General features: G+C 43.1%; 1 protein-coding gene across 5 annotated transcripts in view; it reads left to right on the top strand.

Moving 5' to 3' along the window:
• Positions 1-17,125, top strand: part of TCP11L1 (t-complex 11 like 1) — a 34,383-nt gene that overhangs the window by 11,433 nt on the left and 5,825 nt on the right. For 4 of the 5 annotated variants that reach the window (XM_015081154.3, XM_015081155.3, XM_015081156.3 and 1 more), the window contains exons 3-9: positions 2,232-2,364; positions 3,963-4,083; positions 5,165-5,385; positions 7,636-7,772; positions 10,155-10,351; positions 13,733-13,914; positions 15,640-15,812. In XM_015081154.3, coding sequence (XP_014936640.1) covers positions 2,232-2,364; positions 3,963-4,083; positions 5,165-5,385; positions 7,636-7,772; positions 10,155-10,351; positions 13,733-13,914; positions 15,640-15,812 — 1,164 coding nt within the window. The remainder of the gene's footprint in view (positions 1-2,231; positions 2,365-3,962; positions 4,084-5,164; positions 5,386-7,635; positions 7,773-10,154; positions 10,352-13,732; positions 13,915-15,639; positions 15,813-17,125) is intronic. The other variant, XM_027072934.2, reaches the window with a different exon arrangement.

Raw genomic sequence — 17,125 nt, 5'->3', positions numbered from 1 at the left:
CATCTGTTCTTGGCCTGTTGTGTATCTATCTGCTTGAGAGAAATGTCCAGACTTTTTGTCTACTTTTTACTGGTTGTCTATTATTATAAGAGTTCTTAATATGTTCTGGATACAAGTCCTTTATCAGATTTGTGTTTTGCATATATTTTCTCCTATCTGGCATGCCTTTTATATTCTTTTTAGGAGTCTTACACAGAACAAAAGTTTTAAATTTTGGTAAAGCACAATTCATCAATTTTTTCCTCTTTTATGTTGAGTTTTTTGTATCTTACTCTAAGAAATTTTGCCTAACTCAAGGTAGATTTCACCTGTGCTTTCTCCTAGAAGTTTTACAGTTTTAGCTCTTGTATTTAGGTCTGTGGTCCATTTTGAATTTGTTTTTTACTTATCTTGTTCAGTAAGGGTTGAGGATCATTCTTTTCCATACAGATAGCTAATTGTGTCAACACCATTTCTTGCTTATTGACCACATGTACACGTATGTGTGTATGTATGTATGTATGTATGTATCAGTCTATTTCTAGGTCCTCTGTTCACTTGCTCTGTATATCTGTCTTCATGCCAGAAACACACTGTCTCAATTGTTGCAGTTTTATCGTAAGTCTCGAAATTAGTTTAAGTCCTGCAACTTTATTCTTTTTTCAAAATAGTTTCCACTTGTCTAGGTCCTGTGCATTTCCATGTAAATTTGAGAATCAGTTTGGCATTTTTTTATTAAGGTTACTTTATTTTGAGAGAGACAGTGAGAGGAGGAGAGAGAGAGAATCCCAAGCAGGCTCCACACTGTTAGCACAGAGCCCGATGTGGGGCTTGAACTCATGAACTGTGAGATGACCTGAACTGAAACCAAGAGTCTGATGCTTAAGCAACTGAGCTACCCAGACGCCCCTCAGTTTGGCATTTTCAACAAAAAACCTGCTGGGATTTTAACTGGGATTGCGTTTTATCAGTAGATCAATTTGGCAGAAATAGAAATTCTCAGTATTATGAGGTTGTCAATCTGGGCTCTGATTTTTATATATTCATTATATTTTGCCAATATCCATGGAGCAAATTTTATTTATTTATTTATTTATTTATTTATTTATTTATTTAGTATTTTTATTAATATTCTGTGGAAATACAGAGAAGGATTTTTGTTGAGTGTTCCCAACTTCCCCTTATGTGACTGGATAAAGATTTTTACCAAACAGGATATGACCAGCTCTTAGATTTGGTTCCTTTTTTTGGTTGTTGTTGTTGTTGTTGTTGTTGTTGTTGTTTGTGAGCAAAAGAAAAAAGTAAAGAGGAAGGAAAATAATTTTTTACTAACCTAAGATCTTCATAATTGTTAAACCCTGTGCAAACTAGGAAATTATTTATCTCATTTTAAGCCCAGATCTTATCACCATCACAGAAAATTAATATAGTCCTCTTCCAGGTCAGTGCTTTTCAAATTACGGTTATAAAACATTCTTAGTATCCTATACAGGGTAGTGGTTTTAGCATTCTCTGAATAGCACTGGTACCCTAGACTACTTGGTGAAATTTTAATTTGACAAGGTTCATTCCTGGCACAGTATTAGTGGTGGAGCAAAATATAAACTGCTGATGGGAGCAAATGAGGAAATCCTAAATCTGGTGTCTCCTTTTTAAAATTTAGAGTAGATAGGGGCGCCTGGGTGGCTCAGTCGGTTAAGCGTCCGGCTTCGGCTCAGGTCATGATCTCACAGTCCATGAGTTCGAGCCCCACGCTGGGCTCTGTGCTGACAGCGCAGAGCCTGGAGCCTGCTTCGGATTCTGTGTCTCCCTCTCTCTCTGCCCCTCCCCTGCTCATGCTCTGCCTCTCTCTGTCTCAAAAATAAATAAAAACATTAAAAGAATTTTTTTTTAAATAAAATTTAGGGTAGACAGAAAGCAAAGGGATCAGAAAACAACCCTCAGTGTATTGGGAAATTTGATAGTCTGTGACTTTAAAAGTTTGTCTCCATTTAATTTAATCATTTCCACTGACCAGTCTTAAGTAAAAAGTCCAGATATTTTGAGAATTGGAAATGGTCTCTGCTTTTGGGACTCCAGGTTAAAAGAAAAATGAAATAGGTAAAATTCTGTTGTTTGAAATTGCCAGAATATTTTAATAAATAGAGGCATAGCTGAAGTTATTAGCTGGTACCAGAACCACTGCCTTCTCCTTAGTTTAATAGAAATTTTAATCTAGAGAAGCGAATCTCTTACACTGGGTTTTGTTACAGCTAGTCCTCCTCGATTTGTGACAGTAGAAGAACTTCTAGATACAGCGAAAGGAGTTGCTAACATGGCTCTAGCCCATGAAATTGTAGTAAATGGAGACTTTCGGATTAAACCAGTTGAATTACCAGAAGACAGGTAAGGCGGTTACTGAGTTACCTTGTTTAGTGGAACTCTGCCATTTCCCAGTTCTGGAAAGGCCTTCTCCACTTGATGTCAGTATATTCAAATGTATTTTTCCTTTTGTATGTAGTTGCTAAAAAAATAAAATGTCTATACTCAGAATTACTAGTGTTTGAAAGTTGATCTCAGGACTACTGCTCCTAAATAAAAGGTCTAGGAAATCTCCTGTGGAAATCTTTCATGTTAGCTTCTCCCTACTGCATAGGGCCTAGTGTCCTATCTTGTGTTTTCATTGTATTGTTTCATTCATTTCTTGTAACTATCACATCATACTATAGTTGTTGGTTTCCTAGTGTTGGTTTACTAGTGTTCTTCACCAGATTATAAACTCTACAAAGACAAAGGATTATGCATTATTCTCTATATCCCTAGCACCTGGTACATATCCTATCAAATCTTAAACTCTATTGATTGTAAAATGTGTCTTTTAAAATATATTGTCATAATAAAAATCATTGCTCATTATAATTGTAAAAGTGCCATCATATGGGGCACCTAGGTGGCTAAGTTGGTTGAGCATCCAACTCTTGATTTTTTGGCTCAGGTCATGATCTATTGGTCTTGATTTTGCTCAGGTCATGATCTGTTGGTCATGACATCAAGCCCTGTGTTGGGCTCTGCACTGACAGTGGGGAGTCCGCTTGGGATTGTCTCTCTCTCTCTCCCTCTCTCTTTGCCCCTCCCCTGCTCATGCGTGTGTGTGCACACGTGTTCTCTCTCTCTCTCTAAATAAGTAAATTAATTTTAAAAAAAGTGTCATGATAAAGATTGGGATTCTGTTAACCAAGGAGGGAGGAGGAATGACTGCTGGGTTGCCAAGCTATACTGTCGCCCACGTGAGTCTTCTAAATATAACTTTACAAGCATTTCTTATATGTTCTGCAATGAGAGTACTTTTTCACATTAAGAATGAAGATTTACCTGTTTTGCTCTTACAATATAAAGATTTTTTTTTTAAGATATTATTTTTAAGTAATCTCTATATCCAACATGGGGCTGGAACTTCCAACCCTGAGATCATGCTCTACCAACTGAGCCAGCCAGGTGCTCTTAGAGACCGGTTTTAATGAGATGTTATATGTTAGTTGTTAGTTTGGTACCTAATTCAATAATTGTCTCATATATCATATAGGAATAGGGTATTTTCTAGAAATAAAGTCCTTCAGCCTATATACATGCTGAGTTGTTATTTTAAACTACTTAATCATAAATATCTTAAGAAACTTTCTGGTAACAGGGAAAATTAAGAAAACAGCTCTGAACTTTCCAGTATGCTTTTATATGCTATTAATATCCTTATATGCTATTAATTGGTCTAAAGTCATCTGTGAAATTAGTTGAAAGTTATTCTGTCCAGTGAGGTACTTACTGAAGTAAATCACTAAACTAAAAATAGCATATGTGACTAGTATAAGTATATCTGGGAAATCTTTCCTTCATCTAAATTATTTTTAAAATTTCTCACCCTAAACCCATAGAATTTGTGCTTTCGAAAGTGATTTGAGCCTCAAATATTTTGATTTTTTTTTCTTCCTTTTTTCATTTGCTTCCAGCTTGGAGAAGAGAGTAAAGGATATTGTACATAAAGCTTTTTGGGACTGCTTGAGTGTCCAGCTAAGTGAAGACCCCCCAACATATGACCATGCCATCAAACTTGTCGGAGAAATCAAAGAGGTGAGATGGAGGGCAAATTGTAGTGCTTTTCTGGTGTATTAGGAGTATTCAGCCTGTCTGTGTTACTGTACCAGAAGACTTTAACGAAATTGAAGGACTGAGAGGTTAACATACCTGCTGAATTGTGGATTAAGACTTTTTTTGGCTTAATGCCTTTTTAAAAATTTCAAACAAGCTGTGATAACCCAAAGGTTTTACTTTTGTAAATGAAGGTTTATATTTTTTAAAACAATTATTTAAAGAAAACAAAAGTTATTTGACCAAGCACAGGTGATTAATAAAAATTTTAATCGGCTTAGATATGTTTAATTTATAATGGCCAAAGAGTGACTCAAGTCTGTGGGATAGAGAAGGTATTAAATGGAAGTTAAGACTCTTTCTGCAAATACCTTTAGCAGTAGTTGAAAGAGAAAAATGTATCCATGGAAACTGGCATCTGTATTTGGTTCAGAGGCTCACGTTAATTACTGTGTTTCTTCTCACTTTTAACAGCTTGTTCATCTTTTATCCTGTTGATTGCTACCTAGACCTTAAACAGAAGCTTAAATAGCTCGTCTAAATGATTTGCAAACGGATGCCTGGCTGGCTCAGTCAGTAGAACATGTAACTCTTGTTCTCAGAGTTGTGAGTTTGAGCCCCATGTTGGGTTTAGAGCTTACTTAATTAACTTACTTAGTTACTTAAATAAATGAGGGGCACCTGGGTGGCTCAGTCGATTAAGTGTTATGGCTCAGGTCATCTCATGGTTTATGGGTTCAAACCCCACGTCCGCCTCTGCACTGACAGCTCAAAGCTTGGAGCCTGCTTCAGATTCTGTGTCTCCCTCTCTCTCTGCTGCTCCCCTCCTTGTGCTCTCTCTCAAAAATGAATAAACATTAAAATAAATAAATAAATGATTTGAAAACATGTTTTTCTATAGATTTGTTAAAAGGTTAAAATGTTTTATAGTTGCAATTGTATTATGGTATTACAGTAACTATTGATAAAGCCTTATTTGGATAATTGTAAATTCCTTTGTGTATAACGAAAAATGATGTCTGACTAAGAAACTTTGATTAAACTTGGCTGTGCTCTCTTGTAGACTCTCTTATCTTTCTTGCTGCCTGGTCACAGTAGACTGAGAAACCAGATAATGGAAGTCTTAGATCTGGATCTGATCAAGCAAGAAGCAGAGAATGGGGCCTTAGACATTTCCAAGCTGGCAGAATTCATTATTGGCATGATGGGGACAGTGTGTGCACCTGCTAGAGATGAAGAAGTTAAGAAACTAAAGGATATTAAGGAAATAGTGCCCCTTTTCAGGTATGGGGATTGTGTTAATCACCTTCAGTGCACTTAATATACAGAGCCCGTTTTCAGATTTAGACTTCGAGTGTAGATACTCATGAATTTTTAAAAAGCAAACATTTTTTTTTTAAATACAGAAAAGTAGAAAGAAGGGAAAAAAAATCACCCACGGTTTTACCACCCAAAGGCAAAATCACTGCTAATCATATTGATAATTAAAAAAAAATTTTTTTTTAATTTTATTTCGAGAGAGAGCTTGGGCAGGGGAGAGGCAGGGAGAGAGAGAATTTCAAGCAGACTCCACGCTGTCAACATGGAGCCCAATACAGGGCTCCATTCCGTGAACTGTGAGATCATGACCTGAGCCAAAACCAAGAGTGGGACGCTTAACTGACTGAGCCACCCAGGCACCCCCAACTTATATTATTTTTTAAAACTCTCTATAAGCATTTTCAATGGCTGCAAAATCTTCATTTGCATAGATATAGTTAACTATTACTATGTTAAGATGGACAATTAGATTACCTCTAATTATTTACTGTTTAATCCTGCCATGAACATCCTTGTGTACAAAACTTTTTCTGTATTTCAGGTTATTTCCTAACTATAAGTTCTTAAAGTGGGATTACTGTATCAGAGGATAAGAACAGTTTTAAGACTCTCATTGCATGTTAGCAAGTTGCTTTCCAAAAGTTCCTTTCATTTTCAGCTTCTTTTATATCATATCAATATTTGGTACATATAAAAATGCTATGCATCATGAAGTTACCTCAGGGTTCAGAAAGCATTGAAAAGACCTCCTAAGAAGGGGTGCGTGACTTGCTCAGTGGGTAGAGCATGTGACTCTTAATCTCGAGGTCCTGAGTTTGAGCCCCACATTGGGTGTGGAGATTACTTAAAAATAAAATCTTAAAAAAAAAAAAAGACCTAAAAATTGATTTGTTCACTCATTCAACAAGCTCATATTGAGCATCTCTTATGTGCTGGGTATGGTGCTAGACTTTAGAAATAGTAAGAGCTTCTAATTTGGCCAAGTTAAGGGAGGAGTTTCCTAGGAGGTGAGACCTCTGGGGAAGATAGCTTGCAGCAAACTCAACCTGAACATAAATTCCTACTGGGAAGAGAATGGAGCGGGGAGCCTGGCAAAGTGGGAGTACATACACTGTTAAAAGGAGGCAGTTGATTGTGGCCGTGAAGAAATGTGGGTCCGTGTTGTCAGATCGTTAGATTTTTTTCAGGAGAGGCTGGAAATGGCGGTTTTTAAAAACACTTTGTGAGCACAAACATGTTCATGGGTTACTCCAGTCAGTGGCCGCCAGGTGGCAGTTTCCAGCAGTCTCTCATCTGCAGCGGGTGGTTTTGGGGAACCTCTAGGAGTACTCAGAGGAGAGGCAGAATGTCCCCCAAGAAGTGGGCTGTCCCATGTGTTTGGGAGGTAGACAGGATGGCAGGGAAGGGACCTGAATTGTTCCTCAGACTGTGTGTCCTTTCCACACATAATAAACTCCCACACAGAAGGTAATTGTGTCATACAGTTCAGTCAGTCCCAGAGGGTGTCAGGGGACTCAGGACATTTGACCCTGTTCCCCCTTGTGTGTAGGGCCTCCGCCAAACCTGTACCTTGGGTTCTCAACCACCTTCTGCAAGTAGGTCACTCAGCAGTTTCCCGCCTCTGGAGAAATAGCTATGGTGTGTGACCTGCAGGATTGAAGGCATCCTTAGCATCGAGTCAGGTCTGCCCACTGGGTACATTCAGAGTGTGAACGTGCAGTTCTGCCACCAAAACTAGAATAGAAAACATGCCCTGAAACTAAGAGCCTGGGGCGAAAGGAGAGGAGAAAGGAGAGAGTTCTTGTTCTTTCTTCGTGGGAAAGTGAATTAACGTGTGTGGGAGAGTGGAGACCCAAGTGGTCAGCTCTCTGCCCTTGACCTTGGGTCCTGGCTGTCCTTCGTCCGTGGTTGCTGGGAGGGCCGACCCAACGCCAAAGAACGGGTCCCCAGGCAGTGGGGGAGCTGTGTTTGCTTGGGGGCAGGGTGTGTGTGGGGGGGGGGGGAGGGGGGACAGAGGCGGCTTAAAAATCTGCAGTCTTTTCAATCCATTATTTAGATTTTTATGTTTTCTTAATCTACACTCTCAAGATTTTTCGAACTTGCTACCCTTTCTGAAATGAGAAGCCTCTCTCAGATCAGCTCCCCTCTTTCCTCTAAAACAGTGCTTGCTTTACAAGTGCCTTGTTCTAAATCCTTTTCTTCCTTTTCTCTCAGGGCAATTTTTTCCGTGTTGGACCTGATGAAAGTGGACATGGCGAACTTTGCTGTCACTAGCATTAGGCCACATCTCATGCAGCAGTCAGTTGAATACGAAAGGAAGAAGTTTCAGCAGCTTTTGGAGAAGCAGCCAAGTACGTCTAATGCTTTGTGTGCCCTTTCATTGTGTGTTTTTCCCATTCCAGTTCTGTAGCTTTTTGTACAATGATACTGTTTTCAAGACAAAACTAAAATTTAGTATGCGACCATTCTAATTTGAAGGCTTAAAAGCACAAGACTTTGGACCTGAAAACAAAACTTTATTGACAAGCAAGAGAAGTAAAAGTAGGATATAAGAATAGAAATTTAAAAGCATGAAGTCCTAAATTGTTTCTTTTTAAATCTTTTTCTTTTTTAAATGTTCATTCATTTTTGAGAGACAGAGCGTGAACAGGGGGAGGGACAGAGAGAGAGAGAGGGAGACACAGAATCCAAAGCGGGCTCCAGGCTCTGATATGTCAGCATAGAACCCAGCGCGGGGCTTGAACTCGGGAACTATGAGATCATGACCTGAGCCGAAGTCGGATGCTTAACCCACTGAGTCACCCAGGCTCCCCAAAATGGGTTTTTAATGAAAACACCAGTTTGAGGTAAATTGTATGCTTGGCCGTGATTTTTAAAACATGACACACTTCTTGTGATTATTTAATTCACTTTCTCCTCTAAGGTACATGAAGAAACTTTACTTTGCCTCTGTTCTATATGCAGAAAATCTTTCTGGTTTTATACCCACAAAAAGTCTCATTTTTATAAGCCTCTCAGATGACTACAGGAATACAGAGCACTAGAGAACCCAAAACTGTGTTGCCTTTCAAGGGTACTCTTTTTGGTCTCTGCACAGGCATCTGATGTTACGATTAAATTACAATCTTTGGATCCTATTTATTCATGTATTAAGTTTATTTTGAGAGAGAGCAGGGGGAGGGGCAGAGAGAGAGGAGGAGAGAGAATCCCAAACAGGCTCTCCACTGTTAGCACAGAACTTGAAGTGGGGCTCAATCTCAACAAGCTGTGAGATCATGACCTGAGCCGAAATCAAGAGTCAGATGCTTAACCAACTAAGCCACGCAGGCACCCCAGAATCCAATTTATTATGAGTTCTATTTAGCCTATAACTTTGGTGGTCCCAAGATGAAAACGGTGGTCTCTGGATAGATTGTGTTGCCTGACCAGGATAGATAATGCAGTGTCCAGAGCAGGTGTTCATCCAGCTGCCGGCAGAGAAGGCCGAGATGGTTCAGGAGGAATCAGGCAAGAGCAGAGTAGAAGAAGCAGTACCAGAAGAAGATTGGCTGATGTTTACTACCTATTAGGCATGGGCCGAGAGTGCGTGCGCATTATCATATATAACCCTCACCAGTAAGACTAGGAGGGAAGCACTTTTTTAACACCATTTTGCAGATGTGGAAATAAATTTTGAGAACTTTTTGACCGGAATTGATTGACCACGTGGTTCACTTTCTCAGCCAGTGTAGTACTGCCCCTCAGGAGGCATCAGGGGTGCAGGCTGAAGAGCCTCAGTGTGAGAGCCCGGTGCCAGCAGCCAGGGCCCAGTGAAGGACCCACTGCTGCAATCCCTGAGCTGATCAGTCTACTGCTTCCTCCTCACATGTACAAGCTTGTGGGCTAAGAGCCTGCCATCTGCAGAAGGCTATCGGGATGGTACGGCTGGCCACAGAGATCTGTGCCACCGCTGTTATGACAGAGCCAGAGGTGCATCCTGCAGCAGCGAAGAGTGGACCCCCATCATACCCTGGGCCACCCCCTTAGTTTGAAGGTGGCCTCCACTGGCAGAGCTGTAGCACGTTCTAGGACCTGTCAGAGAGACTTTCTCCCATATGGTGGAGAAAAACCTCATCTTTCTCTTGTGTCCCTCAGAATCCTCGCTGCGTTACTCAGCTTAGAAAAGGAGGAAGTCTATGAGACACTCCAGGTTCCCCGACAGAATTCCAGACGCTGCGTAGTACACGTCCCCTCCCACGAGGCTGGAAGCAAACCAAATTGACAGGAGACTAAGATCTAGACAAGGAAAAGGCCTCCTCTTCAGCGTGGAGGAGACTTTACACTGGGAAGCTATCCCCAATGCCTTCTCCCATCTGTCTCGGCGAGAAGTTTTGCATCTCCCTGAGCTGGAGTCATCAGAGCTTCCAGCCTCCGCTCCTGCAGCGGTTGGGGTGGGAGAGAAGGGAGAGGTTTGTTGAACATCTGCAGGTGGCAAGGTCTGGATACATGCTCTGTGTTTACTGTCTTGTTTAATCCTCACAACTGCCTATGGGGTGGTATTGTACATTTCTTTGTAGTAGGAATCTGATAAACCTCAGCTAGTAACCAGCAGTGCTGTGATTTGAACCAAGTTTTATTTGATTCCAAAGTCCATACTCTATATACACCACACCTTCAGGATGATCTTCCTTAAAGTCATTCCGAGAAGAATTCCTCCTGAGTGTCATAGTAATGTTCGTAGCCTTGTTTTTCAGATTCCCTGGACTTTGTCACCCAGTGGCTGGAAGAGGCCGCAGATGACCTTATGAATCAGAAGTATAAAAATGCCCTGCCAGCTGAGGGAGGGGCCGCTGACTCTGGAGACAGTCCCATGACAAATCCTGTGGCTGTCCAGAATTATGCATACCTGAAGCTTCTGAAATGGGACCACCTCCAGAGACCTTTCCCTGAAGTAGGTGCTCCAGAGCAGTCTAACTGCTTATTTCTTTCTGTGCTGCTGAACTTTTAAACAATTATAGTTTGGTTATAATCCTCTTCCCAGAAAATTGCCCCTTTTACATCGAACAATTCAGCAGTTTTTAGTATATTTACAGCTATATGACCATTACCAATGATTTAATTTCAAAACTTTTCATCACCCCAAAAAGGAACCCTATGCCCATCAGCAGTCACTACCCTTTCCCCACTCCCCTACCCCCTGGCAACCACTAATCTACTCTCTGACTCTATGAAATTGCCTGTTCTGGACATTTTGTATATATAAATGGAATCCTACAATATTGGCCTTTTGTGTCTGGCTTCTTTAAGCAAAATGTCCGTGTATGTTATAGCGTGTATCAGTACTTTATTTCTTTAAAGTTATATTTTTTTACTGTAAAATATACACAACACAAAATATACCATCTTTTTTTTTTGTTTAAAGTTAGCTCTACAGCCCACGTGGGGCTCGAACTCACGACCTCAAGATCAAGAGTCGCAGGCTCCACCGACTGGGGCAGCCAGGCGCCCCAAAATTTACCATCTTTAAGTGCATGGTTCAGTGTCATTCATACGTTCACATGGTTGTGCCGCCATCACCACCATCCTTCTCCAGAACTTTTCCATCTTTCCAAACTGAAACTCTTTAAATACTTAACGCCTTTAAACATACCTCATCCCTCCCTCCCTTGGGCCCCTGACAATCACCATTCTACTTTGCGTCTCTGGATATGAATGGAATCCTACAGTACCTTGTGCCTTTGTGTCTGGCTTATTTCACTCAGCATAGTGTCTTCAAGGTTCATCCATGTTGTGCTGCTGTGTGTCAGCATTTTCTTTTTGAGGCTGGATGATCTTCCGGTATGTGGCTGTACCACATTTTGTTGATTCATTCATCAGTTGATAGACATTTGGGTTGTTTCTACTTTTTGGCTATTGTGAATTGTGCTGCTCTGAACATTTGTGTACAGGTTTTGTAGGGGCATGTGTTTCAGTTCTCTTGGGTAAATACCGAAATACGGAGGATGAGAATTGCTGGGTCACATGGTGACTCTGAGTTTAACACCTGGAGGAACTGCCAGACTGTTTCCCGCCACCCACCCCCCCGCCCTGTGTAGCAGTGTAAGGGGCTTCCAGTTTGATTCAAACGGTAACAGCGATGCTGCTTTTCAGTTTTATCTAAGAAATACTTCTCATTTCACATGGAGCAAGATTTTTTTCCTTTTCTGTTTTTCACAGTAAGTACGTGTAACTGCAGTAGTCCTTTAGGAAGATGACGAGCAAGGGATCTCCCCCACTTTGTAGACTGCTGGTTTGGTGTGTAGACTGCCTTCTGGTTTTTGAGGGCACTCAGGCCTTTTAGCTCCAGCCTCAGAACATGCTACTTCTCTAAATCGTTCTCATCTAAGTTCCTTATTCTTCCTTTCAAGACGATGTAAGCTCAGGGTATCACCTCTTGCCTCTGAGTTCCCTGTTTTGTGTCAAAGGAGGCTATACAGAGGGTGTTGAATTGAAGGGATAGAGGGAGGCTCCTTTCCCAATAGTGGCACATTCTCTCCTGGGGGACAGTGCACAGCCCGACATTTCGTTTAAAAAACAACTGTGAGGAAGATGGTGTTTTCATTGGACACAGATGTCTGCCCTCAGAATCGATCCTTGGAAATCTTTTGTATCCTACACCCAAATCCTGGTGCAAAGCAGGGATGCTGCTGTGTAACAGTGAAATCAAGACAGAGGCTCAGTCTGTTGAAGCATCTCTGTTTAACAATAGGGGATCTTGAATCTTCAAAGATTGTTTTTACTTCTTGAGAAGAATTCTAGGTTAAGACCCTAAATTGTTAATGTCTTGATTTGGTGTGTCAGTCTCTTATAGCAAGATGGTTCTTAACATTTATTTGGTTAACCTGTAAAAATCCAGATCAGATGCCCTATCTCAGGGTCCTTGGCTGGCCCAGTCAGTAGAGCCTCTGACTCTCAATCTCAGGGTCATGAGTTCAAGCCCTATGTTGGGCATGGAGCCTACTCAAAAAAAAAAAAAAAAAAAAAAAAATCAGCCTTTCCAGTGCTCTTCCCCTCATCCCACACAGGGGACATTGGCCTGGCAGGACCCAGAGGTATCTAACATGGGGGGTGCAGTCATGGAAATTCACTCACTGACTGCTTTCTGGGTGGCTTTAGGTTATCAGTCATTCCACCTTTTTTCTACTTACATTTATTTTTCATTTCCTTTATTCACTTACTGATTCTTGAGGGCCTCCTTTGTGCTGGATACTGAGGGGGAACCAAGGTGAATAATGCAGGCTCTCCCTTCAAGCAACTGCTACCCTCCTTCTCTCCAGTGCTCTGGCTAGGGTGACTGGCTGCCTGGTTTGTCCAGGACTTGGGGGCAGGAAGTGTTCACAGGACTTGGGAGTTCCAGCTTTAAAGCCAGGACATCCCCAGACGAACTAGGATGAGTTGGTCATTCTAGCTCATTGCCTCATTACTCTTTCCTGTTGAAGGATATAAGTCCTAGTTATCCGGGGTTGGCTCTGCCAATCCCCTTTATATCCATGGTCATCTTCCGTCTTTGAAACAGCCCTGTGAAGCAGGAATCCCCCTTTTGTTGTTGTTCTTTTTAATGTTTATTTACTTTGTGTGTGTGTATGTGTGTGTGTGTGTGTGTGAGAGAGAGAGAGAGAGAGAATATGCAAGTGAGGTAGGGGCAGAGAGAGGGGGACAGAGCAGGCTCCATGCTGTCAGCACAGAGCCCAACCCAGGGCTCAACCCCAGGAGCCGTGAGATCATGACCTGAGCTGAAATTAAGAGTTTCTCAGGGCGCCTGGGTGGCTCAGTTGGTTAAGTGTCCGATCTCAGCTCAGGTCATGATCTCGTGGTTCGTGACTTTGAGCCCCAGGTCAGGCTCTGCACTGACAGCTCAGAGCCTGGAGCCTGCTTTGGATTCTGTGTCTCCCTCTCTCTCTGCCCCTCCCTCACTCATGCTCTGTCTCTGTCTCTCTCAAAAATAAACATTTAAAAAAAAAAGTTGCTCAACCCACTTGAGAGCCACCCAGGTGCCCCAGGAATTCCTGTTTTGCATAGGGCTCGTAGAAGAAGAAATTTGCATGAGATTATGCTATTTAAATGTCATTTGGCCTCATGTTCTTAATGAGCGTGCTTTACTCCAGCCTTTCTAAGGACAAAGGGGCTCTGAGGAGGAAGGATTGTTCACACACCCTCCATTAAGGCTCTGTAAGGACTAGAAAATCCTGAGGGAATCTGTGGAGGCCTGTGTGGGGGCTGTGGCCCCACTGCCCTCTGCTGGCCAGCCTGAGCCTCCAGCTCAGGGACGATTTTTTTTTTTTATTCACTACAGACAGTTTTGATGGACCAGGCTCGCTTCCAAGAACTCCAGCTCCAGCTAGAGCAACTGACCATCCTGGGAGCTGTGTTGCTGGTGACGTTCAGCATGGCAGCCCCAGGAATTTCCAGCCAGGCTGACTTTGCTGAGAAACTCAAGACGATTGTGAAGATTCTGCTGACAGATGCACACCTGCCGTAAGTGGCTGCAAGCCCTGCGAGCCAGGTCGGGGGCGGTGGGTGACAGAGAGCAGACGGGAGCAGGATCTCCTGGCTGGTGTGGGGCAGAATCCGGGGCCACTGCCTCAGAAGTGACAGGAAACTTTACACTCTGGTTTTTCACCGCAGCAGAATTCATTCAGGTTCCTACAAAGAACGTTAGAGTTCACAGTAGGGTTCGCAGGTCTCCATGAGAGTGGCTTCAGATGTTTAGGACCAGAACACACGGTAAGAAATTCATTTTCCGTTGTGACCTAGTGCACTCTTTAGGCACATGTAACTGAAATAAAAACTTCACAAAGTGAAACTTATCCTAACTGTGCTTAGTACAAAGTCTTAAGACATTAAAAAAAAAAATACTGGTTGCTATCCACTGAATTGCTTTCACAACCTGCTAACAGTTTGGGCAACACAGCCCTAGGGAAAGGTCCTATAAGAAGCAGGAGGTGTTTCCCCACAGTCATCGGGCTGTGAGTACAGATTTTTTCCCTTGGCATGTTCTTCGTGGCCATTTTGTGCTGCGTGTAAATGGATTGTTTCCTCACCCAGCACAAACCCACACCTGTGCGAGGGCAGCTGCTGTAACTGCTCCTGCGGTGAAGTCCGATCAGGTGACTTATGTGGTTTACAGCATATAGAATGATGGTTGTAAGTAAACACTATCTGACAAGGTCCAGTTCAGAAGATTCTTCAAGGGGAATGTCCCCCAGACATTCTCATCCTTACATAACGGAGGAATTTTCCTGCTGAGTTTGCACCAAGCATGCGTGTGTTCGGTATGGTGAGGGGTGTGTGCACATGTTGTGACCAGGGATTCAGTAGCCTTGACTTAGGCCAGGAGGGGTTTGCTGAGCAGATGCCCTTGCACAGGGGTAGCCCTTGGCTGTCAGTGAGTTCTCCCACAGCAGATCTGCTTTGTCTACTGCTTAAAGCTACCGATGAAGGGGCCCTGTCTGGCACCTTCTTAGCAGTCCAGCCTCGCACTGCTGTATCTACCCTGGTACTTGGGGGCTGACACACACCTGGTTCCAGCAGTGAGTCCCAGGGCGTGCACATTTGCTCCCACTATTTAATTGGCCCAGAACACGGGCAATTGCCTTCTTGTAGAAAACCTACCAGCAGGAGGGCTCCCCACAGATACTCTAGGAGAGCTCAAGGGCCCCAGGAAATGAAGGTGCTAGTTTTCTTAACTTTGGGAATTCCGTTTTATTTATTGTTTTAAAGTAGTTAATACACTCTCATGTTTCAAAAATCAAAAGGGATAGAAGGGTATCCATTGAAAACTTTCTCTCCCACTCCTGTCTCACAACTACCTAATTTCTGGGTTCTTGTGTTTTGTTCTAGTGGTGTTCAAGATCTTCTTAAGCCAAATCCAGGCTTATTTCACCATAGATGCTAGTAAGAACTTGGGTTTTGAGTAGTTAGCCCTGGTATAGCCTGGTATAGAGCCCTCCCCTTCCCAGTGTTCTTTCTAGCCAAGAGAGGGAGAGGGGGAGAGAGAAAGTCCCCTGAGTCATATGTACACAGCCTGAAAGGTTAGTGGCAGGGGAGAGAGTCACAGATTTTCTCTTTGAACATGTCAGTCCATGCATTGGTGATTGTGACTCTTATCAGGGCTGGGGCTCTTCCTGGGCTTGAGTTGGGTAGATGTGCACTTTGTTTATGGGCCCTTCTCTGCCTTCTCCTTTCCCTTCTCTGCTCAAGCTCCTTCCATCTGAAGGATGCCCTGACTACCATTGGGGAGAAAGTCTGCCTGGAGGTGAGCAGCTGCCTTGCCCTGTGTGGGCTCACTCCCTTTACCACGGAAAAGGAGACTGTGCTCAAGGGCCAGATCCAGGCTGTGGCTAGTCCCGACGACCCCATCCGCAGGATCATCGGTATGTTTGGGCGAAGACGGGTAGCAGGGATGTCCTTTTGGAGGGCTGGCAGACAGACCCCTCTGAAGAAATCTAGAAGGGTCTGATAGGTTATGAGTGCTGATGAGTGAGGGGGTGAGTGATTAATCACCACCGTGCAATTAGGGCAAGCCAGAGGTCTGGAGAAGTGACCAGGCAGCTGTCATTATTCTGAGGGCTCTGACTTTGGAATCACAGGCTTTGTTCAAAACCCTGCTCCAGAACTATGAGGTAATAGAAAATACATGGATTGGTCTCTGCCCCCGTTCCTGGCACAGAGCCCCTGAAACTCTTGTAATTTCCTAAGTGATAAGAGCACTAGAGTATCTTTTATTCTAATATTGGTCTTTGACCTGGATCCTGACACAGAGCTCTTAAATCCTTTGGAATTTCCTGGGTGATAGGAGTGTCTTTTGTTCTAGTGAGGCAAGTCTGGGTGGGCTCCTGGATGGGGGCTGGTCACCAGAAAGACCAAGCCATGATCAAAAGCTTAGAATTTTCAGCCCCACTCCCTCATTTTCCAAGAGAGGGGAGAGGGGCTGGAAATGCCCATGTGATGAACCCTCTATAAACACCCCAAAAGTTCAGGTTTCGGGGAGTTTCTGGGTTAGGGAACTTAGCCAAGTAATGGGAGGGTGATGTACTCCAACTCCACAGAAACTCCTGCCCCCCGAACTCTCCCAGACCTCACCCTCTGTGTCTCTTATTCTGGTTTTCATCTGTATCCATATCCTTTATTCTATAGTAAGCTAGTAAACATAAGTATTTCTCTGAGTTCTGTGAGCCTTTCTAGCAAATAATCAAAATCCAAGGCAGAGGAGGTTATGGGAACCTCCAGTTTGTAGCCAAATCAGACAGAATTTGTGGGTGTTCTGGGGACCTACTACTTGTGGTTGGCTTCTGAAGTGGAGGGGGGGCAGCCTCATGGGAATGAACCCTTGACCTGTGGGATGTGACACTCCCTCCAGGTGGTGTTGCAATTGAGTACAATTGTAGGACACCCAGCTGGAGTCGCAGAGAATTGCTTGGTGTGGGAACCCCTCACCCTCACCCACATCTGGTGCCAGAGTGTTGAGGATGCGGGGTGAGCGTGAAGGAGGGGGCATGGGTTTTCTTCACAAGCACCTGCTGTGGTTCTTGAGCGGGTGACTGGATGCTTGAGACTCCTCATCTCTCAAAGGGGTAATACTGACAACCCTATGCAGTTGCTGGGAGGACTGCAGGGCATGAGATCCATAAAATGCTTGTCATTGTATTGGGCAGCACATCAGAAGTACTCACTAGAGAGGAGCTGT

Source organism: Acinonyx jubatus, chromosome D1 (genome assembly GCF_027475565.1).
Source record: "Acinonyx jubatus isolate Ajub_Pintada_27869175 chromosome D1, VMU_Ajub_asm_v1.0, whole genome shotgun sequence".
Taxonomy (NCBI): domain Eukaryota; kingdom Metazoa; phylum Chordata; class Mammalia; order Carnivora; family Felidae; genus Acinonyx; species Acinonyx jubatus.
This window is presented reverse-complemented; position numbering and strand designations above follow the sequence as displayed.